Below are 24,531 nucleotides of genomic sequence, written 5' to 3' on the forward strand. Positions count from 1 at the left end.
TATATATATATATATATATATATATATAAGAAAGAAATACTTGGATTTTACATTTTTACACTATTGGTACATCACATCAATGTAATCTTTTGCTCTCATTATTGATGATATTAGTAATCTTTCTAATGCTTTTGATGTTTTCTTCTTTTCTCACGTTAAGTGTGCGGGTAATATTTTAATTCGTCATGTTGCAAGATGGGATTTTAGAGATTGTAACGAATTTATTTGCTTAGGTCCTTTCTCTCAAAGTCTCTTTATTTCTCAAAAACTCTTTAATTTTGACGGAAATTGACCTCTATTAATTTTATTATCTGTAGGTGGTTTAAAAAAAAATGTAACAATTAATTAATTAGATGGATGGAATAGAAAATAGAAATAAATAAACAAATACTCGTATTTCGAGTCGCAACGTCACTTTAGTGGGCGGCTTTTGGCCTTAAGCATAGGTTACCAAAAAAACGTACCAAACGACGAAACGTAGAGAGAGGGGTAAAATGGGAAAATCAAAATAACAGCGATAGTGCCGTACGAGTAAGGACGAGAAAGGACGGTAAGTAAATAAAGAAAAAAGAAAAGGGCAAAATAGTAATTTAAAAAGAAATAACAGATGTAAAAAAAGTACTGGAGCGGTTGTTATTGGGGGGAGAGTTTATTCGGGGTAGGAAAGGACATAATGAAGTGCAGCTTGGTTGTACGTAATTACCTAAATTAAGCCAACTCCCACTTTCTTTTCTTCTTTACCAGTATTATTATTACCCAACTTTTTGTATTTTGTCTTCTTCTTTTTTTTTTTTTTTTTTCCCTACGAATAGTAATTTCATTTTGATAGCTTATGTATGTCCTTCCAAATTACGGACCATAGTAGTACTACATCTCATATCACCTTTTTTTATTTTACATAACTCACTCATTGTGGGTAAAGGCGTTAGCTTAGTCGGGTTGAGTCGTGTGAGATCTAATTATTGTTTGTATTATTTGTCTTTTATAATTCTCTTTGTAATTATTTTTATGTCTGTATAGTTATATAATGTGGATCTCTCAACACTCTTACAAAGCTCGCAAGTTATAATAATATTGGATTTTCGGATTTTAATAAGAACTAAAGAAATTACACGAAAATTAAAAGGATAGTACTTTAATTCTCGCAGAAATAGAGGATCTTTTCCTAGTCGCAACTAGAAGATGATCACAAGTCGCAACAAGTGATGTTTTTGATTAACAATCAAACGAGCAACGCTCAAAAAGGATTAATTGCACTTCGTGCAGCACCAACCCCTTCAAATTTCACAAATCCAACAACTGAAAGTCTAGTCCACATAAGCTTATAGTTTAGTAATTAAAAAGAGGAGAAAAAAAATCATTCAACTAAATCAAAACCAAGAATTTCGAACCTAAATTATTTTTTATGTTAAAAGATTTTCAAACCTTTAATTGAAGCAAATATCAGATTAATTGAAGTTTAAACCAAATAACAGATTAATTAGCCAAAAAACTTTCTGCTAAGAACCACCTTCAATTTGTATCAACCTCTCTACAAAAGCATACAACAATTTCCCAATTTTGTTAATTGGGGGTTTCAAGTAACAATAACTCATCCATGTTTATATATTATTCCAATTTTACTGAAAATTAATTTAAAATCTAAAATCTAAAATATTGATGTGGATCTCTCAAGACTCGCAAGGTATAATAACATTGGATCTTCGGATTTTAATAAGAACTAAAGAAATTACACGAAAATTAAATGGATAGTAGTCTAATTCTCACAAGAATAGAGGGTCTCTTCCTAGTCACAACTAGAAGATGATCACGAGGCGCAACAAGTGATGTTTTTGATTAACAATCAAACGAGCAACGCTCAAAAAGCATTAATTCCCAAAACAAACTCTCTCATTCATAAACTATTATTATATAAACCCATATTTATAGGGTGACAAATCGTACAAACATAAGATAGAAAACTAATAATTATATCCTAAAATAAGATAAAATATTAAGAATCCTAATCCTAATATATCTACTAATCATATTTTAACCAACTACTAAATCTATCCTAACATAAATAAATTAAATAAATAAATATCCTAATGGCTAAAACTCTTAAAGCCTAAAAATAGGAAAAATCCTTTCAAGTGAAAGGTAAAAACCCATAGGCAAAAATCCTAATAACTAATAATAACTAAAAGATAGTGTAGGCTTTCTTAAAATTCCATGAATTCTAAAGAATACCCATATTAGTCTATTGCTCCCGCATCATACTCCCCTTCTTCGAAAAAAATTCGCCTCGAATTTTGTCAAATCTTGAAACATGATAACGAAACCAACACACCAAGATCGTGTAAGTGCCAAAAGGACTCACAAAACCTGGCTCTGATACCATTATGATGTAGATCTCTCAAGACTCTCACAAGGCTCGCAAGCTATAATAACATTGGATTTTCGGATTTTAATAAGAACTAAAGAAATTACACGAAAATTAAAAGGATAGTACAATAATTCTCGCAGAAATAGAGAGTCTATTCCTAGTCGCAACTAGAACATGATCACGAGTCGCAACAAGTGATTTTTTTATTAACAATCAAACGAGCAACGCTTGAAAAGGATTAATTCCCAAAATAAAACTCTCTCATTCTTAAACTATTATTGATATACACCCATATTTATAGGGTGACAAATCGTACAAAGATAAGATAGGAAACTAATAATTATATCCTAAAATAAGATAAAATATTAAGAATCTTAATCCTAATATATCTACTAATCATATATTAACTAACTACTAAATCTATCCTAACATAAATAAATAAATAAATATCCTTTCTTAAAACTCTTAAAGCCTAAAAATAGAAAAAATCCTTTCAAGTGAAAGGTAAAAACCCATAGGCAAAAATCCTAATAATTAATAATAACTAAAAGGTAGTGTAGACTTTCTTAAAATTCCATGAATTTTCAAGAATACCCATATTGGTCTATTGCTCCCGCGTCACTATAATTTGATCGATCTTGAATTGACCTTGAGTAATACTATAATTTAAAACTTTGACCAACTAATCTAATTACATTATCATTAATTAAAAAAAAAAAACCTAAGCTAATTACACTCTTTCTAGTTTTTAAAGTTGTGTAGGATTAATTGTCATTAGAAGCAATTTGGGGTAAAGCTTCCATCACCCCTCAACCTTCAAGAGGCTTAACCTGCTGTTCTTATATGATAAATTGCCTTAGAGCATCTCCAATGGTTTATTTAAAGGACTTGCTTGTAAATTTAAAAAGTATAAAAACAGAAAGTTGATCATTGGAACAACATTCGCAACCTTGCTTGGATGAGCAACACTGCTCAGTTAAGCAACACTGCTTGAAAGTTTAAAGCAAAAATAATTTTTATTTTATTTTTTAAAATATAATGCAAATCAATATCCATCAATTGAAATACTACGGTGTGAAATAGCTTGGCATGCAAAACGCTAAATAGATAAAATTATACAGTACTTTTTTTTTTTACAAATAGAAATGTATAGTACTTGATATCATGATATGTATGATGTATTTAAGTTTTTTAAGGGTCTATCTTTATCATAATCTTTTTAAACAATTTTTTTAAAACAAACATTTTAATTTTTCTTATTCATTTTTTTTTTTTTTGGGGTAGTATTATTTGTAGACTAAAATATTAAACATATATATAAAAAAAAATTAAAAAATATTTGATGAGGCAAGCTACAAAGTAATGTAACCGACCAATGTGGAACTTTGTAGCTTAAATCTTAGTAGTTTTAAAATCTGACGTGGCAAAACAAGCTACAGTATATTGTAGCTTGCTGTTGGAGATGCTCTTATCCTTAAAAATGACTGTAAATTCAATTTAATTATTTCAAACTAACCACTAATGTAGACATTGATGAATTACCTTTTTTTTTTCCTTATTTTATTATTGGGATTGTTTAGAACAAATTATAAAATTTGCAACTATGATGCAAATTCTCTATCTATTACTCCCTCCATTTCATAAGGGAGTTGTTAAATAACGCCCACAAATTAGGAATGAATTTACGTTCTTACCCATACTCAAAATCCTAAACTGTTTTTCTCTTTCACTCTCTAACGTCACCTCTTTCTCTCTCCTCACTTAACACCTCTCAAGAAAACTTAAAATCACCACCACCACCAACCAACACCACCACCGCACATTGCAACCACCACCACTTCAATATCACCACCACCACCGCCCATAACTGTCGAGAATGCCACGGTCGAGGAACGCAGCACGCGCGAGGGAGGAGGACGCAGCCCAGGCGGAGCGGGTATATTTTTTTTCGCCGGAAAAGTACTAAAACCGCCCTGTCTGTGCGATTCAACCGTGGTACAACCGCCCAAGTTAGACGATTTGACCATGGTCAAAACGCCCAGGATATACGGTTTGACCATGGTTCAATCGTATAGTTTGGGCGGTTTGACCACGGTCAAACCGTATTTTCTGGGCGGTTTGTCTACGGTAAAACCGTATTGCCTGGGCGGTTTGACCGTGGTTAAACCGTCTTACTTGGGCGGTTTACGTAATTAAAAAAAATAATTTAATTATATATTTATTTTGCATATTAATAAAATTATATATTTGTTTATTTTAAGTGCATATTAATTAGAAATATGTTTAGGAAATAAAATTATGTAATTGTTTATTTTAAGTGAATGTTAATTAGAAATATGTTTAAGAAATTAAGTAATATAATTGTTTATTTTAAGTGAATATTAATTAGATTTATGTGTAGGAAATAAAATTACGTAATTGTTTATTATTAGTGAATATTAATTAGATTTATGTTTAGGAAAATAAAATAATGTAATTGTTTATTGGTAGTGAATATTAATTAGATTTATGTTTAGGAAAATAAAATAATGTAATTGTTTATTTTAAGTGATTATAAATTAGATTTATGTTTAGGAAAATAAAATAATAATGTAATTTTTTTATTATTAGTGAATATTAATTAGATTTATAGAATTGAGTATTAATTATTTGTATTACATTTTTTTATTAAATAATAGCCACAAACCGTTAGAAGGCTAAATATCGAGTTCACACGTGTCGAAGGATCGGGTCCTCGACATACTCGATCTCGTGGTGTTGATGCTTCTGTTAGGAGGGAGAGGGCAGCTTCTCGCACGGTGGATGATGTCCTGGGTTGGCCTTCGGATGCTCAGCACGAGCTAGATCAGGTCATGGATGATTATGATTCTGATCATCATGACACGGAGGATGCCACGACTTCCGAGAGTGGGCGAGGAGGATTCGAGCACGGGGAGTCGTCGTCTGGGATTTTCGTGAGGAAAGGTAGAGGAGGGAGGTTTGTGGGTTCTACGACTACGACTTCGAGCACCGGCCGTACTCGTAGGTTCATGGTTCTCAAGACTCAGATACGTCTTGGCTTGTTCACGAGGCGATGCCAGGTGGTCCAGCTGATGGCAGTCTTATCCCTAGCTATGCAGCTCACGTTGCTTCTCGTGTTTGGGTCGGGGATGATCGTGATCCGTTGAGGTGCCACAGTAGGATTCAGTGGTGTAGGTCGTTGCAGGAATAGGAGACAGAGCTGAGTGCGGATTTACGTGCACGCCTTAGTGTCACTGGACTACAGCACTTGCCGTCTATCATGCATTTCCACATTGATTGGCCTCTGATCTCTGCGTTCGTTGAACGGTGGCAGCCGGATACGAACACTTTTCATCTCCCCTTTGGTGAGATGACGATCATGCTACACGACGTCGCTTATATTCTGGGGATCCCCGTTGAGGGTGACTTGGTTGACATGGTTAGCGACAGTGCATCTCTCCAGATTAACTTTCAGGAGTTGTTGGGGCTGAGTAGGGATGAACTTTTGGTGAAGCCGAAAGCTATTTGGGAGAACGGTGCTGTAGCGGTGACTAGCATCTATGAACGGTGCAAGTTGTTGGATCGGGTCCCAAACGTTGAGTTCATGGGTTTCTTTGTCACACTACTTGGTAGCACCCTGTTCGTTGACAAGAGTGGTCACCGCCTTCTTCCCTCCTGCATTTTAGAGGTGAAGAAGTCTTATGACGATCTTCACCGATATTCTTGGGGTCAGCTACACTTGCTTTCCTGTATCGGCAGCTGGGTATCGCCTCCCGTATTGAGTGTAAGGCTATCGGAGGTTGTCTCACGCTTCTGCAGGCGTGGATATAAGAGTACTTCCCATGTTTTCGGCCTTGTCAGGGAGCTTTAGTGGTACAGCCAGGTGAGGCACGGGCCTCAATGTGGGATCCACGCTCAGAGTCGAGGGATCACCAGCGACTTATATCTTTCCGTACCCGAATTGATCAGATGACTGATGCTGAGGTAGTATGTGAACTTAGCTTGCGTATATTATATTATTATTTAACGTCTTCACAACTAATGTAACATTCTTCTTATGATTGCGTGTGCAGGTTAACTGGTGGCCCTATAAACTTACCCCTACACAGGACGTCACGAGAACCACGTACATGGGATGTATATAGTTTCGGGACATCGTCGAGCCGTATAACCCAGACAGGGTTTTACGGCAACTTGGTCATGTGCAGGGGATACCGCGGCCCGGTTTTAGGCCTGACAGCGCGTACAGACCTTCTAATGTCCGATCGTATAGCGTTACTTTTCGAGGTCAGGGGTTATGGGATAAGTTTGGTCCTGGGAGCTGCTGTTTCGGCCTGTCGTTCCATCCACCTCTATTGGATGGACAGCCCACATGCACACCTGACTACTTGGCCTGGTTTTACACGTACTCCCATCCTCGGCTTATCAGTGATACCGCGGTACTTGCCCCCCTACCAATTCCAAGGAGGACGAACACTGATTACGTAAGTATTTGTTACTTGTTTTCCATAGATTACTGTGCAACTTAATATTGGTACTGATTATTTTTTGTATTTTTTATACTGGATGGGTCGCTCCATGCATGTTATACGACGATTCATTGCTGATAGCGGCGGTGAGATTACCCAGACAGTGGTTGAGGCCCAGGAGCTTATTGCGGTGTGGGACGCAATGATAAGGATGTAGTTGATTTCATTTTCTTATTTAGAAACTAACTTCATTGTTTTAGGTTATGTTGTAAAATTTTTTAAATTTATTATTTGAATTTAAATTTGCATAATACATTGCTTAATTCTACAACTATGCAAAGTTCTACAACTAAACATTGCAAAGTTCTATCACTAATTTGTAGCTAAAGTATGCCATGTTGCTATCCGACCTACATAACGTTGATCCCAGTCTTGCACACTAAAATCGCGCACGTCGTACCAAAAACCTGTTACAGGAGGGACTGGAAAATTAGGTGACATGTCCAATCGAACATAGTGATAGTTTGCCACTGTGAGGAGTGCAAACTCCCTATATGGGCCCGTGGCAGTGGACGGGGCACTCCATGGTAGCACAGTGATACCTATTCCATCTACGCCGCCACCGAAAAGCATAATGGCAGTGTTGAATAGGTTAGCGATTGGAAACAAGTCCTGAAACACTACCTTCCAATGTTCACTTGTGCATCTCCCACCAGTCCATCTGATACGACGAACCTCGTTCTCCAGTTGATCAGCATAAATTTGAGAGTAAAGTTTAGGATGCGCGGCAACCTCGTTTGCAACCATAGTCCTAGCCAACATCCACTGCTCCTGGTCACCCAAAAAGAAATCTGCAACACATCGAAATCCGCAATTTTCGTCACCTATCAGGTCAAGCCAACCTTCCAAAAACGGCAACATGAATTTCGGAAAATGATCGACGTATAAAAAATCATCGATGTTCATCTGACTACCTGTAATAATCAACAGGAAAGTATTTTAGCATTATAAAAACCCGATAACATCCGCACTAATTAAATCCCAAAAGAATTAATTAAATGTAAAACATATTAACAACAACAACAACAATAATAATAATAATAGCAAGTAACAACAACAACAATAATAATAATAATAATAATAATAATAATAATAATAATAATAATAATAATAATAATAGCAAGTAACAACAACAACAACAACAACAACAATAATAATAATAATAAAGCATATACCAGAAGGCGTTTCCATGTTTACTGATGATTGTGATCGACCACGTCCGGAGCTAGATGTAGAAGTAGCACGACCCCTACTTCGGCCGCGACCTCGCCCACGACCATGACTACGACTGCCCGGAATATGCTCGAAGCCACTTGGATCACGCCTGGTAGATGAGCACCACTGTTGGCCTTGTGGTCGACCCCTGGTTGTCTCATTTATCTCGGGCTCTTCATAATCTACATCTTCAGGGTAAAGCTCCGCAAACAACACTCGGTTCACACTTCGCACAAAACTGGCATCACGAAGTAGTACCTCATCAACCAGGGATCTAAACTGTGTCGTGTCCTGTTCCAACTCATCCTCAAAGATAGGAATGTCAACACCGTCTCCAATGACTAGGGTTTTCCAAAAAGGATGGACCTGATCCAAATACAACCCCGTACCACCCTGAATCGAGGTGTGTATAGTACAAGCGCATGGGAGTTCGTGTGTCATCAACATCGCACAACCACAACGCTCGTACACATCATCAGATAACTCTCTCATCCTGTTCACCTCCTGCTTAAGAATTTTGAGAGCATGGAAGGAAACATAGCCACTGAGATTGTGCAAGGGCATTCCCCTGTACTCCACTCCAATTCGTCGTCTGGAGTCCTCCAAATGATGACGAATTTGAATAAGCAAACCCTCAGTGGCGCGGTGTACACGGTTGAAGATAGAATCCATTGACCCTTTGGAGCTTCCGAGCCACTGTTTAAGCACAGAATGTTGACTCTCCACTCTACACGTGTTCATGTTGCCAAAGTGCAGCACCTTATTTGTCCAAGCCGGAATAAACTTGTTCTTGTGCACAAGCCAAGTTTTTTTCACATAATCCACAATGGTATGCCTTGACCTTCCCCAAGTATCCTTCATATGTTGCAACTCAAATTCATATTCATCCTCAGTTGTCGCATTCATGATTTTTGACCACCTCCCATTCCTAAATTTCTCGGCAGTCACCATGTCTTTCTTACACAAATGGTATACCTTGGCCAACACATATTTGTTGATGTGCCACCTACATATCAAGTGAGCTGTGTTTGGGAATATCTCTTTCACCGCCTTCGTAAGTCCCAACTCTCGATCAGTTAGTATCACCTTAGGAGTCACTTCAAAACCTATATACAACTTCAATTTCTCCAAGACCCACTTGTAACTCTCATAGGACTCTGTCTTCATTAAAGCATACGCGATCAAAAAGTTTTGATTTGTCGGTGTGATCCCAACAATCTCGAAAAACGGCATGTTGTATCTGTTTGTCTTGTAAGTGGAATCCATCCCTATGACATGTGGATATGTTCGTAACATATTCGCCATCTCTGGATGTGCCATAAAGGCGTGGGTGACAACACGTGTGTCGGGGTCAGCAGCTACCCAACTAACGTATTTGCGCTCATTGGCCAAGTGAAGGAACTGGTTGACGACATCTCTCCCTTCACTAGCATCAACCCTAATACGACTTCTGAAATTGTAGATGTGTCTCATGTTAGGGTTCTCAGTGGGAAACACATCTTTCACTGCCGCCATTATGTGACTAGGTTTAGCACATGCTGAACTCATTTGACTAACCAATTGCTTCGCAGTCGGACTTAGACCACTCACTTGCCGATGACCCTCTCGATATACCATCATTGGGTGGTTATGCAAGCCATGCAAACCTGATGAAGGAATGATTTTCCACCCTTGATCGTCCACCGGTACATGTGACCTTGATACGAAATGGACACTTAACACCCTTTCTTTTCGTGTTTTTCCGTATAGCATTCTCCATATCTCTATCTTCGGCTGTGTTTCTATGGCCACGATTGCACTTAAGATACTTGACCGGTCGACCATCTCGTTGTTTCTTATCCGAAGACTTTGTAAGGAAAAAGTCATAACGTATGGAAATGTTTTGTGCCCATTCAAATGCTTCTTCAAAAGTCGGGAAGATCATTGACGTTATAAAATATGAACTGTAGTCGATGCCATCGCCACCATAATCCGGTAGTGATGCCTATTAAACATCCCAACAAAATATTTTTAAAATAATAATCAAAATAATAATAATCATAATCATAACAACAATAATAATCATAATCATAGTTATTGTAATAATAACAACAAGAACAATAATAATAATAATAATAATAATAATAATAACAATGAAATAATAATAATAATAATAATAATAATAATAATAATAACAATTAAATAATAATAATAAAAACAATATTAATAAAAAAAAACAAACCGGGCAAACTGGGCGGTTAAACCGTGGTAAAACCGGGCAATCCGGGCGGTCCAACCACGGTCAAACCGTGTAGTCCAGGCGGTTTGACCATGAACCACGGTCAAACCGTGTAGTCCAGGCGGTTTGACCATGGTCAAACCGCCTGGACTACACGGTTTGACCGTGGTTGGACCGCCCGGATTGCCCGGTTTTACCACGGTTTAACCGCCCAGTTTGCCCCGTTTGACCACGGTGGACCGTTTTTTTTGGGCGGTTTGAGTTCTGGCGAAAATAAATTACCTCGCGAAGTGGATCCGGCGGAGTACACGGCCTGCCGCTATCACTTTCCGTCATGTTGGCGCTGGTGGCGACGGTGCAATGGTGGTGACGGGCGGTGGTGGTTGTGTTAGGAGAGAGAGGAAGAAAAGGGTAATGTTGGAAGTTTACATAAAAAATGTGGGCGATTTCGATAAAAATGTGGGCGTTGTTTAGTTCCATACAGAATCAATCACATAAAATAAGAAAAGAAGAATATTTGGAATCTAACATTAATGTACAAAATAATTCATAATTAGTTTGCCTTATATAAGTTTTTTGAATTTTTTTTGGGAAAGCATAAATCATAATGCATAATTTTAGATAGAGTTTTCCTAACTTAGAGTCATGTCATCAATTCACAACCAATTAATTCTAAAAAAGTTAAGTTAAAAATGGAACAAATTCAATATGGGTAGATCTTTTTAAAACGCCCAAAATAGTATATGGGACTAAGGCCCTGCTCACTTCACCTTAAAAAAATAATATTCAGTTCAGTAAAAATAAGTTCAGTTCAATAAAAATAATTTCAGTTCAGTAATATTTAGTTATCTTAAAGAAAAATTATAATAGAAAATCAGTAAAAATAATTTCAATTCAGTAAAAATAATTTCAGTTCAGTAAAAATAAGTTCAATTCAGTAATATTCAATTATCTTTTTATTTAACCATAAATTAAACTTTCAAGAGCGGAGGAAGTAATAATGTACTAAATCTAGTAACAAGTAGGGTGATTTAGTAAACCTCAAAGATAATGTGGCAAACTTCTTCTGTGGAAAGAATATAATCTCTTGACACATTTAAATTTTAGACACTTGTTGCTCTACTACTATAAGTACATAAGTACATTTATCTCCTTATATTAAGACAAAAAAGAAAAAAAATGTTCCACCGACCCAAATAAAGTCTCTTGGATTCTGAAATGGCACATGCTTTATCAACTACACACTGTAAGACTGTAACCATTTTGTATCTTTTCTTCTGAAAAATGGAAAATAGATAAATTCCTATGCCTCACCAAATTTAATCAATTGAAAATAGTATTACCTTCGTTTCGTACGAAGTATTATTTATAATAATTAGACAATTTCTCCTCATATTTTATGGTAAATAGTTACAAATAATATAAAATAGAGATAGTATATTACTCCCTTCGTTTTTAAATACTTGCTTCATTTTTATTTTTTTGCACTGTTTATTTGTCCTAATTTGACTAATATTTGTGATTTATGTATATAAAAAAAATAGTCTTATAGGTAATTGTTGGAATCGTATCCATGAATAGATTATTAATTTTTAATTATTAAAATTTATACTTATTGATAATTAAAGATATAATTAATCAAAGATTAGCATCGATATAAGTGCCCAAAAGAAATGAAGCAATTATTTAAAAACGGAGTGTCACTTTTTAGAAAATACTCGGAATCGGTTCACAATAATATTATTGTACACCTAAACTAAAGTCCACGCATAGACAGTGTATGTTGACTATAATAATTCTAATTTTAATACAGTATAATAAATCTTTATTAAAACTTAATTGTGTATATTTGGTTCACAATAATAGTGAATCTTTATTATAACTTAAATATAGGACTCTAATATAAGTGGTGGACAATAAATTAATATATGCAGATCTATTCAAAAGTTTTATTCCACTTTCAGTCCTCCACCAGCATAAAAAATTCTACCTCTTTGTATGTAAAATTATAATTCTCATTAAATTATAGTTATAAATTGAATAGACTAATTTGTAGGAAGAAAATTAAGGGGACAATTTATATATGGCTATGTTCTATTCACTTCAATTTAACTTACTCAGATTTAAGAAATTCAAATAAAATAAAATAAGGGCTAAAAAGTTTAGATAAAATAAAAAGGGTTGAATACTTGAAAAGTTCATTAATAAGCTCTAATAACACCATATAAATCATAATTAAGGGTGTGTGTTTTATTTATCTAATTTTTACTTATTTAAACTTAGGGCCTGTTCTGATTTACTAAACTGAACTGAGCTGAATTGAACTGAATTGAATTGATTGGAACTGAATTGAATAAAACTGAAACGAATTGTTTATGAGAGAAGGAAATTAGGAGCTAAATTGAACTGAACTGAACTTAAATTAAGCTGAAGAGAACATACTCTTAATTGAACTCATTAGAACTTTCTCTCTCCGTCTCCATAATAATTGACATGTTGGAATTGTTTTATTTAATTTCATAAATATTTATTCATGTAAAAATAAGGTCAAATTAGTACATCGGCATGTGTGCAAAGTTTGACTGTGTATGTAGTTAGTCCTTATTCACTTCATCCGACCTTAAAAAAAATAATATTTAGTAAAAATAATTTCAGTTTAGTAAAAATAACTTCAGTTCAGCAAAAATAAGTTCAGTTCAGTAAAAATAAGTTCAGTTCAGTAAAAATAAGTTTTGTTCAGTGAAAATAATTTCAGTTTATTAAAAATCAGTAACTTTAAAAAGAAATATAACAAAAAATCAGTAAAAATAATTTAAGTTCAGCAAAAATAATTTCAGTTCAGTAAAATTAATTTCAGTTCAATAAAAATAAATTAAGTTCAGCAAAAATAATTTCAGTTCAGTAAAAATAATTTCAGCTCAGCAAAAATAAGATGAAGTGATCGGGGCCTTATTCCGGGTCAGAGGGAATATTAATATCTATTTTAGTTATATTTTGAACTTAGATAACCCGTAATGAACTTATTTTTTTTAGAATTGAACTTAAACTTATCTCATGAACTTTAATTTAAATTTATTAAACTTGAAATAAGTGAAATAAGGTGAACAAAATAGGGCCTTGTTTTGTGTTTATAATGGTTTATTTACCAAAACTTTAACCATGTATATATAAAAATTATACTATTTAGAAATTTTACATTAGACAAAATCTAACAATCCTATTTACTACTTACCTCCGTTTTTTTTAGTTGATACATATTGCTTTTTAGTAAGTTTATTTTTAGTTGACACGTTTCTTGCTTTTTGGGTAACTTTTATACCTTGTTTTTTTTTATTGTACCCCACTTGCTTTATCATTCTCTCTTAGTATCTCTTCTCTCCTTAATATGTGTGCCAAAATTGAACACGTCAACTAAATGAAAACGGATAAAGTATTTTCAATTTCTTTTAAATGTAATAAGATTAAAAATATTTTTATCTAGACCACATAAATAGTAAATGAATAAAACCTTTTGAAATGATGGAACTATAGAAGTATATAAAATCAGTTAACATTAAAATATTTAAGTAAGGCCCTGTTCTTTTGAGATTCCAGGCAGAGCAGAGCAGGAGTTAGCAGAGCAGAGCAGATTTCAGCAAAGCAGGACAGATTGAAGCAGAGCAGAGCTGAGCCGAGTAGAGCTAATTTCATTATTATTATTATTATTATTATTATTATTATTATTATTATTATTATTATTATTATTATTATTATTATTATTATTATTATTATTATTATTATTACTATTATTACTACTACTACTACTACTACTACTACTGCTACTGCTACTGCTACCGCTGTATTATCATCATCATCATTACTACTACTACTACTACTACTACTACTACTACTTTTATTAATATTATCGCATTATTATTATAATCATTAAATATAAATTATTATTATTATTATTATAATAATTATTATTAAATATTATTTAATTATTATTATTATTATTATTATTAAAAATTAATAATTAGTATTATCTTTAAATATTAGTTATTATTTTTAAATATTAATTTTTATTATAAAAAATCAATTATTATTATAATTATTATTAGTAATAAGTATTATTACTATTATTATTATTAAATATTAATTATTATTATTATTATTATTAATATTATAATTATTAATTATTAATTATTGTTATTATTATTATTATAATTCAATATTAATTATTATTATAATTATTAAATATTTATTATTTATTATTATTATTATTAAATATTAATTTTTAATATTATTATTATTATTATTAAATATTAATTATTTATTATTATTATTATTAAATATTAATTTTTAATAATATTATTATTAAATATTAATTATTTAATATTTATAATAATTATTATTAAATATTAATTTTTAATATTATTATTGTTAAATATTAATTATTTATTATTATTAATTATTATTATGAGAATTCAATTTTAAGTATTATTTTTAAGCAGAGTAGGACAGGGCAGAGCAGAGCAGAGCAGATTTTAACAGAGCAGAGCAGAACAGCTCTAAAGAACGGGGCCTAAATTATGTAAGACCGGCCACAATCGAGATTATTCTTCTACCAATATCTTTTAATCGATATATGCCGTACAATAGTAGTCAAATTAAAATGAATAGGAATAGTATCATCACTCATGTAGTCATGTTAATTAAGGAATAAAATATATTTGATGTTCTTATCAAATAGTTGAAATTTTGCCCAATAAAAAAGAATATTATGGGGGGTGGGGTTGATAATTATTCTTTCAATTCTCTCAAAACTCAAAAGATAGTGCCGTACTTATAAACGACCTTTCTTAGGTACAAACCTCACTCAAATAGAAAATTATAATACTATTTTCAGTTGTTATTGAGGGGAGGTTGGTCGTAAATTTAGTGAGAAAGTGACAATTAAAAGAGACTCAAACTACTCATACTAGAAAACTTTATTACTAAATTTTTATTTAAATAAAGAAAGTGAAAATATATGGGCAAATAAAGTAGTGGGTGGTGTGGTGGAAGATAGTCAAAATTTGGTGGTACATCAAAGAGTACAATGTCTTTTGGTGGGGAAGGTTGTAACTAGTCCAAACTCTAATCACTAGTTCACTACTAACAATACCTTATGCTTCAATAAAGTATTATGATGATACCTTATGCTTCAATAAAGTATTATGATGATACTCGTGAGTATCATCATAATTCTTTGAATTTTATAGAACTTTTCAAGATTTACTAAATCATCATCACTGTTGTTGTTTATTTTGTACGATGGTTGAAGACTCACGAGTACATACTACGGAGTACTACTTTGTTTCATTATTACTCCGTGTCAATACTCAATAAAAGTGATAGTTAGAGAGAGTAAGGAATAACTCTAGTGGTTAAAACTTTTCTCTCGATTCTAGGTGGTCATTGGATCAATTCTCATCACCCGCTCTTGGGTATGTCTTCCAAACTGGACAAGGTCAATATGATTAGAAAAAATTTAAGGAAATTAGTTGAGCAATTAAGGGAGAGCAAATAATTATTACTAGATAAGCCCCGTGCGATGCAAGGCATAAAAAAATTCTTCGAAATAAATTTATTTTATATATGTCTCTCATATGAGATAAATTATAGAAACATAATTATTAATTGCAATGATATTTAGATTTAATTAATTTTGATGAACAATAAAAATTTAAGCAAATTATGTAATACGGAGTACTCTTTAATGGGAGTAATTATATTTTGAAGCCAAATAGTCACTTATAAACTCATAATATAAAATATGGAGTAATTGTATCCAAAAAAAGAAATATTATAATAATTTAAGGTTAAAAAAAAAATGTTAGCAATTGATTTAGGCGGGAAAAATTTTAACAACAGCTTAATATGTGTACAATTTTAAAAAGTGATGATGTCAGCTGTTGTTATTTTAGTATATGTATAGAAGATTTGGTGAAGTAGGGAGAAGAAATCATGAATCAACGGTGCACCAACTAATATAATCCCAATAACATGTGATCATATAGGAAAGAGAAGATTAAGGAATCTGGAGATCTATCGTTATGTCAACTTTGACAGATATATAGGCAAATACAATCAATATCTTCTAATGAATATCTTTCAGCAAGATACTCTCATTTCTCCCAATATATAGTGCTCCCATTCCTACAATTTTTCTACTCTATTTAGGTCGTTCACTTCACCCTATTTTTGCTGAACTAAAATTATTTTTACTGAAAAAAATTATATTTGCTGAACTTAAATTACTTTTACTGAACTTAAATTAATTTTACTGAACTGAAATTATTTTTGCTGAATTGAAATGACTTTTACTGATTTTCTATTATAATTCTTCTTTAAGAAAACTGAATTTTACTAAACTGAACTTATTTTTACTGAACTAAAATTATTTTTATTGAACTGAAATTAATTTTACTGAACTGAACTTATTTTTGCTGAACTGAAATTATTTTTACTTAATATTATATTTTTAAGGTGAAGTGAACAGAGCTTTAATCACCCAATTAATTACCCTATCACTTAAGCCCCGTTCACTTTACCTTATTTTTGCCGAACAGAAATTATGAACTTAAATTATTTTTACTGAACTAAAATTAATTTTACTGAACTGAAATTACTTTTGCTGAACTAATTTTTACTAAACCAAAATTATTTTTACTAAACTGGAATTATTTTTTTTACTGAATCTTATTTTTGTTAAGGTGAAGTGAACAGGGCCTTAGGGGTACATACTACATGCTAAGAAAACAAATTTAACTATTTGATCAATACTGTTTGTGAGAAGATCATGAAGCAATCTTTAATAGACAGAGCGAGTAAGGGCTTGTTCACTTCAGCTTAATTTCAATTCAGTTCAGCTCCTAATTTTCTTTTCTCATAAATATTCATTTCAACTCTATTCAGTTCAGCTCCAATCAGTTTAGTTCAGTTCAGCTCAGTTCAGTAAATGTGAATATGCCCTAAGGCTTTGTTCACTTCATCTTATTTATGTTGAATTGAATTTATTTTTACTGAATTGAAATTATTTTTGTTGAATAGAAATTATTTTTACTGAATTGAAATTATTTTACTGAATGAAATTATTTTTGCTGAACTAAAATTATTTTTACTGAACTGAAATTAGTTTTACTGAATTGAATTTATTTTTGCTGAATTGAAATTCTTTTTGCTAAATTTCTATTATTATTTTTCTTTAAAATTACTGATTTTTATTGAAATGAAACAATTTTTACTAAACTGAACTTATTTTTATTGAATATTTTTTTAGGTGAAGTGAATAGGGCCTAACTATAAGCAAGGGGTTAAAAAACCAACTTGCAACAGAAAAATGTACAACATTAAATTAAAACCAAACTAGTGTGGTCTCCGACAAATCCTCTAGTGCACCCAATATGACACAGTACATGCGTTAAATGGTTAAAGTGTGTTATTATTTTCACTTGACTACATTAGTACTCGTGCGATGCATGATTTAATTAGAATAAAAAAAAAATCAATAAGAGAGTGTAAAATAATTAATCACAAAATGAGGGTTTTTGAAAAGAGAAAAATCATTAATATGTTTTTGATTAATTGATATTCACACTTTTATTTATTTTTAAGAATTATTTTTTCCAATTTTGAATTTCGAAGGACAAAAATAGGAAAAAAAAATGATGATATCATAAGCAAATTGGAGGGAAATTTTTTAGTGATAAAATGACATGTGTACACAGGTGATGTAAGCGGTTTTTTCTTTAATTAGTTATAGATTTTTACTTATTAAATCTAAAATTATAGAATTTATTTTAGTTGTAAATAGAAAATGTTAAAAATGATTTACTCGTATTAACTATCTATTAAGATCTAATTCTAGGATAATCACAATTTGTGGGCTTTAGCGGGTATATGAACCCTAAAGATAAAAAAGGGGAAGAGAAAGAAGAAGAGACGGCTAGGGTTTTTATTACTATTACTAACTTATTTGTAATTTACAAAAAAGTCTTCCATTCCCCAACAAAAAAAAAAGTTATTTCAAATCTATATATATATATATATATATTAAAACTCAATGGGAAGCCATGAGCCTGCCATGTGTCATCGTGACTAGGTAGATGATGTGGCGCCATGTCATAGTTGAACTCCAACGGTTTGGTCTTTGGATTCCCTTAAGTCTTATAACCCTCAATTTAAGAGGATGTTTAAGGTGATTAATAACCACCATTATTCTCTCGATAAGTAACTCTCATAACCTTCCATTTAAGAGGATGTTTAATGTGATTATTCACCTCCCCTTTATTTTTTCATGTTTCTCTAAAGAAGCCTTTATTTTGATTTTTATACTTGAAAAATACATCAAGCACAATAGTCTAAACACATTCTCTATTGGGCATAGGTTACTTGACTCAAATCATCCACCCAAAAGTGTCTTTGTGGGGAAGTGATGTGTTAACCTTAAGGAATGTGCCGGTAAATACAATTAAGCACATTGGTTGCGCCGAAAATTCATTTTCAAGTTAGTGATTTTCATCACGACACACCGATATTATTCCATTGTTTGTGAGATTATGATCTACTTGATCTTACTTAAATATTTTTATATTATTTGTACTAGACTACTCCTTTATTTACAACAAATGTAACTAATTTAATATTTTAATTTTATCACATAATTTTTATTATAAAACCTCATTTATAATATACATATATTGACCCGGGGCATAGCCCGGGCCAAAAACTAGTTCAAATTAAAAACCACTAGATGAAGCCTATGCGATGCACGGTTTGTTAGTCTTTTTTTTAAAAAATATTTTTCATATTTATGTGATTAAAATTGTTATTATATTAGTTTTAAAATATTAGATCAAAAGATAATATTTTGTATTTAATTAATTTAAACTTTAAAATCTCATTCGTCAATTTTGCTTACGTGGTATTTGAATTATTTAATTGTAAAAGAAATTAATAATCTCTTATTTCACTGGATACAACTTAAATTTATAATCCTATATGGCGCGCTAAGAAAATTAAATCTTACGTGGCTCTCTAAAAACTCGGGGAACAACTCCCATTTATGTATATATATTAGATTCCCCAAAAGCTTCAAAACCCTAATTCCCAAAAAAAAAAAAATAAAAAAAAAATAACGATCCCCCAAAATCTTTAAAACCATAACCTTCAATTTTTTTCTCCTACCTTCAATAATACTCAAAGAATGGCGCATCATTGTAGCAGTACTAGAAATAGTATTGTAATTCATGACCTCAAAGAAGATGATGATTGTATTTTTGTGAAGGAGGTGACAAATTCTATGTCTAAGTCCAAGGGAAAGCAGAAGATAATAGAACCTAAACAAGAGAGCAAGTATTTTGAATCCACAAATTTCCGCAAAAACATTTCAATTGTGAAGGTTGATGGCGACGAATACGACGATGACGTTACTATCATTAACGTTACACCTAGACCTTCCTCTAGCCCATCGTCATCGTCGTTGTCGCCGTGCTCGTCTACAAAGAAAAGGAAATTGCATTTTAGCTGCCCTACGATTGTTGAAGTAGGCGAATCATCGAAGTCTAAGGAAAAGAATGATGAAATTTGCGCTAAAAATTATGAGATAAAGGAAGTAACGTTTGTTTGTGACATATGTGCGGACTCAAAACCTCAACAAGAGTCGTTTTGGATTAAGGGATGTTCTCATTACTATTGTGTTGATTGTATGAGAAATTATGTTGATTCCAAGCTCGAAGGCGGTATTTCTCAAATCAATTGCCCCGTCCCTAAATGCTCTGGATATTTAGATCCGGAGCATTGTAGGGAGATTTTAACAATTGAGACTTTTTTTAAGTGGGGTAAACTTTTGTGTGAGTCGACAATAGTTGTCTCGCAAAAGTATTATTGCCCATTTAAGGATTGTTCCGCATTGTTGATTGATGATGGGAGTGAGAAGGTGACTAGATCGGAATGCCCTAGTTGCTATCGATTGTTTTGTGCTCAATGTAGGGTTGGATGGCATGAAGGGATCGAGTGTGCTAAGTTGCAAACTTTGAATAAGGATGAACGAGAGACGGAGGGTAGGATGTTGATGAATCTAGCTAAGGATAAAAATTGGAAAAGGTGTCCCGCGTGTAAAATATATGTGGAGAAGATAATGGGTTGCAATATTATGCGTTGCAGGTAATTGATTTGCACCTTAATGAGTTTATTGAGAATACTAATATTTTAGGGTTATTGATTCGCACCTTAATAAGTTTATTGATTCGCACTTTAATGAGTTTATTGAGAATACTAATATTTGTAAATAAACCAACAACTTTATTCAATTGTAGAGCCTATAATAATGAAAAAGTTGTTGATTTATTCACAAAAAATTTCCTTTTCATAAATTGTGATAGTATGCATTGAAAATCATGGATAATATATACTTCATACATATAAGACGATATATGTCCTTTATAATACTAAAATTCATATATACAACGAATGTGCTTTATAAAGTATGTATGTATAGAGCTCAATCATGTTCCAAATTTAGGTCATCTCCAATCGCATATAGTGATCGTTCTTTACAAGTGTGCAATACATCGATTTTACTATTTGTTGTGGAACTGTTTCATTAACAAGCAGAGATTCTTTCTTAACAAATGATCCAATAGCAACCAAATTTTTTATATCCTCAAATTCATAAGAATGACTTATGTATTCATCTGGTGTACAATAATATTCATCTGGTGTACAATAATTTACTATATATCGAGGGTCACTTTTTATCAAATTTAGGGTTATTTTTACAATTTTTTGGATAACTTTTATCAATAAAACATACTTGTAACTTTTGTTTATGTCAGGATAACTTTTGCTCATTTTAGGGGTAACTTTATAACGGATGTTCAATATTTATTATACATCCGATTTATTTAAAAGTTTGTTGTTTTGTTTATGATTTTGTTGACAATTGGGCACAAAGTTAAAAGGGCAAATGATCTCTTAACGTATTCTTTTGTTGTCTATTTGTGAATTTTGATTATAGGTGTGGAACTTCTTTTCGTTACTGTAGTTGTGGACAACTGTGGTGTATTTGCTATAACAAACCTGCGGCCGGCCTCGGTAGACAACTACCAAATGCTACACTACGTCGTAGTGTCTATGGACAGCAACTATATAATGCACCACATCCCTCGGCCGGGCTCCGTAGACTACTACCAAATGCTACACTACGTAGTGTCTCTGGACAGCAACTATATAATGCACCACGTTCCTCGGCCGGGCTCCGTAGACTACTACCAAATGCTACACTACATGGCTTTGGACAGCAACTAAATAATGCACCACGTCGTCGCTGGTCACTATCCTCGGCTCCATGGAAAACATTGTAATCTATTAAAACTTACTCCGTCAAGTATTATTGAGAAGAATAAGGCTCATCAAAGGATTGTATTGTGTTTGAATCCGATTCATTAGCGACTTCTAGTGGGAAGCTAGGGATGGAAGAAAATTGACTCTTTAATACTTAATTACGTAATATTTTATTTCATTTTTGGTAGCATTTCTTTTTTTATTTTTTTTTTGGGTAGCATTTCATATATTGGCAACCAATGTGTTCTAAACGAATTAAAAGGATAATTTGTAGAGTATTCTTATGAGTTAATACTCCAAACAAAAGTCATCCTTGGATTTTATTTTGAGAAAAATTGTCTCCATTTTTAGTATGAAAAAGTTTTGGTCATGTATCATTTCTCTTTCAATTTAAAAGTTATCACACTTTCACTAGTGAGTACTTCATGCATTGTCTCTTTTTCTTTTTTTAATCATACAATTTATCACCTAAAATTAGGCACAATAATGAATCAAAAGAATAAAATGAATCGAATTGTCATTATATTATATATATATATATATATATATATATATATATATATATATATATATATATATATATATTTAAAGTAAAACTATTTATACCTTATAATATTTTCTTTCTAATTTGACAATCATATTCCATATATACCTAAATGAAATATTTCTGCATATCTTATATATCCTTTATAATTTGTAATATTATTGTAAAAAATATTTAACAATCGTGTATTGCACGGGATTTTAACCCATATATATATAAAGCTAAACTTTTAGCCAGGTCACGAGGCATCGACATTTGGCGTTTCAACTTTTCGCCAAGTGTCGTGCCACGTTGGATAAATATAAATAAGCTTCATATGATAAAAAAAAAATTAGTTTAAAATTCTATTTTGATAGAATTTCAAGATAAAGTTGTTAGTTTAAAGTTTTATTTCGATAAAATACCAATATTTCAAATGTACAAATTAAATTATAATTTTATTCTAAAAAAAAAAATTTAGATTATAATTCTAAAAAATTATCATATAAATTTTTTTTATATCATAATATTTTTTGGAGCGAACGAATTAGTTCAAAACGTAAAACATCCATTTGTAATATATATACTAATCAGTTAAAATAATATACTTCACAGTCTAGTATAATTTTATTACTATGTAGACCTGTCAATTAGGGTCGGGTTATGAGTCATCTCAGATCGAGTCATTTCAGATTATGAGTCAAGAAATATTCAACCTTTATTTAATTTATTTTTTGCTAATATTTTTTTAATTTTATTTTTATGTCATTACATGCCTACTAAATAGAAAATCATCATAAAAGCACATCAATTGCTAACTAATTTTGTGTCAATGATATATTTTAAAATTTGACACAGAGATAAAAATTTATCTTGAGAATTAATAGACAATCCGGGCATTGCACGGGGCACAAAGCTAGTATATATATTAAAGCTAAACTTTTAGCCAGGTCACGAGGCGACAACACTTGGCGTTCCAACTTTTCGCCAAGTGTCGCGCCACGTTGGATAGATTTAAATAGACTTCATAAAATTAAAAAAGTTAGTTTAGAATTCTATTTGGATAGGAAATTATGTTAGTTTAGAGTTTTATTTTTGATAAATACCAATATTTCAAATGTACAAAATGAATTATAATTTTATTCAAAAAAATTATTAGATTGTAATCCTAAAAAATTATCATATAATTTATTTATTATATCATAATATTTTTTGGAGCGAAGGAAATAGTTTAAAGCGTAAAACATCCATTTATAATATATACCAATCGGTTAAAATAATATACTTCACAATCTAATAGAATTTTATTACTACGTAAACCTGTCAATTAGGGTCGGATCATGAGTCATCTCGAATTGGGTCACTTCAGGTTACGAGTCAAGAAATGTTCAACCCTTACCCAAAATTTTGGGTTCGGGTCAACCCAACGGGTTTTGAACATTTATGTAAATGTTCAAAATAAAATAAATGTTCAAAACCCGTTGGATTGACCCGAACCCAAAACTTTGGGCAAGGGTTGAACATTTCTTGACTCGTAACCTGAAGTGACCCAATTCGAGATGACTCATGACCCGACCATAATTGACAGGTCTACATAATAATAAAATTCTATTAGATTGTAAAGTATATTATTTAACCGGTTGGTATATATTATAAATGTATGTTTTATGCTTTGAATAACTTCTTTCGCTCCAAAAAATATTATGATATTAAAAATAAATTTATATGATAAATTTTTAGAATTATAATCTAATAATTTTTTTGAATAAAATTATAATTGATTTGTACATCTGAAATATTGGTATTTTATCGAAAATAAAACTCTAAACTAACAATTTTATCCTAAAATTCTATCCAAATAGAATTCTAAACTAACTTTTTTATCTTATAAAGTCTATTTAAATATATCCAACGTGGTGCGACACTTGGCGAAAAGTTGAAATGCCAAGTGTTGCTACCTCGTGGTCTGGCTAAAAGTTTAGCTTTATATATATATATAGTAAACTTTTGCTATGATGTATAGAGTATAGACTCCTATTACGGAGTAGTAAATAATTGTGAATTTGTGATCCACAAAAAATGTTGTAAAATCGGGACAAGTTTTCTATCTAAAGAGTGACATTATTGACATACTTTGTATTACATTATACCTTATCACGAACTTTTAAAAAAATCGGGTGTATAATAATTATTGTACATTCATTATAAAGATAGCCTAAAGTGATCAAAAGTTACCCCTGAAATGAATAAAAGTTACCCCCAATATGCATAAAAGTAACCCAAAACAAATAAAAATTATCTACGCTTTATTAAT

At 31.8% G+C, this 24,531-nt stretch overlaps 1 protein-coding gene across 1 annotated transcript; it reads right to left on the minus strand.

The window, feature by feature from the left end:
* Positions 1-7,206: 7,206 nt before the first annotated feature.
* Positions 7,207-9,933, minus strand: LOC145571354 (PKS-NRPS hybrid synthetase cheA-like). Its single transcript, XM_081630403.1, has 2 exons — positions 8,070-9,933; positions 7,207-7,808 (listed from the first exon to the last, which is right to left on the minus strand). The coding sequence occupies exons 1-2, from the start codon at positions 9,931-9,933 to the stop codon at positions 7,207-7,209; spliced, it is 2,466 nt and encodes an 821-aa protein (XP_081486529.1).
* Positions 9,934-24,531: the final 14,598 nt, after the last annotated feature.

The sequence above is a fragment of the Chenopodium album genome, chromosome 12, assembly GCF_948465745.1.
Source record: "Chenopodium album chromosome 12, dcCheAlbu1.1, whole genome shotgun sequence".
In the NCBI taxonomy this organism is placed as follows: Eukaryota; Viridiplantae; Streptophyta; class Magnoliopsida; order Caryophyllales; family Amaranthaceae; genus Chenopodium; species Chenopodium album.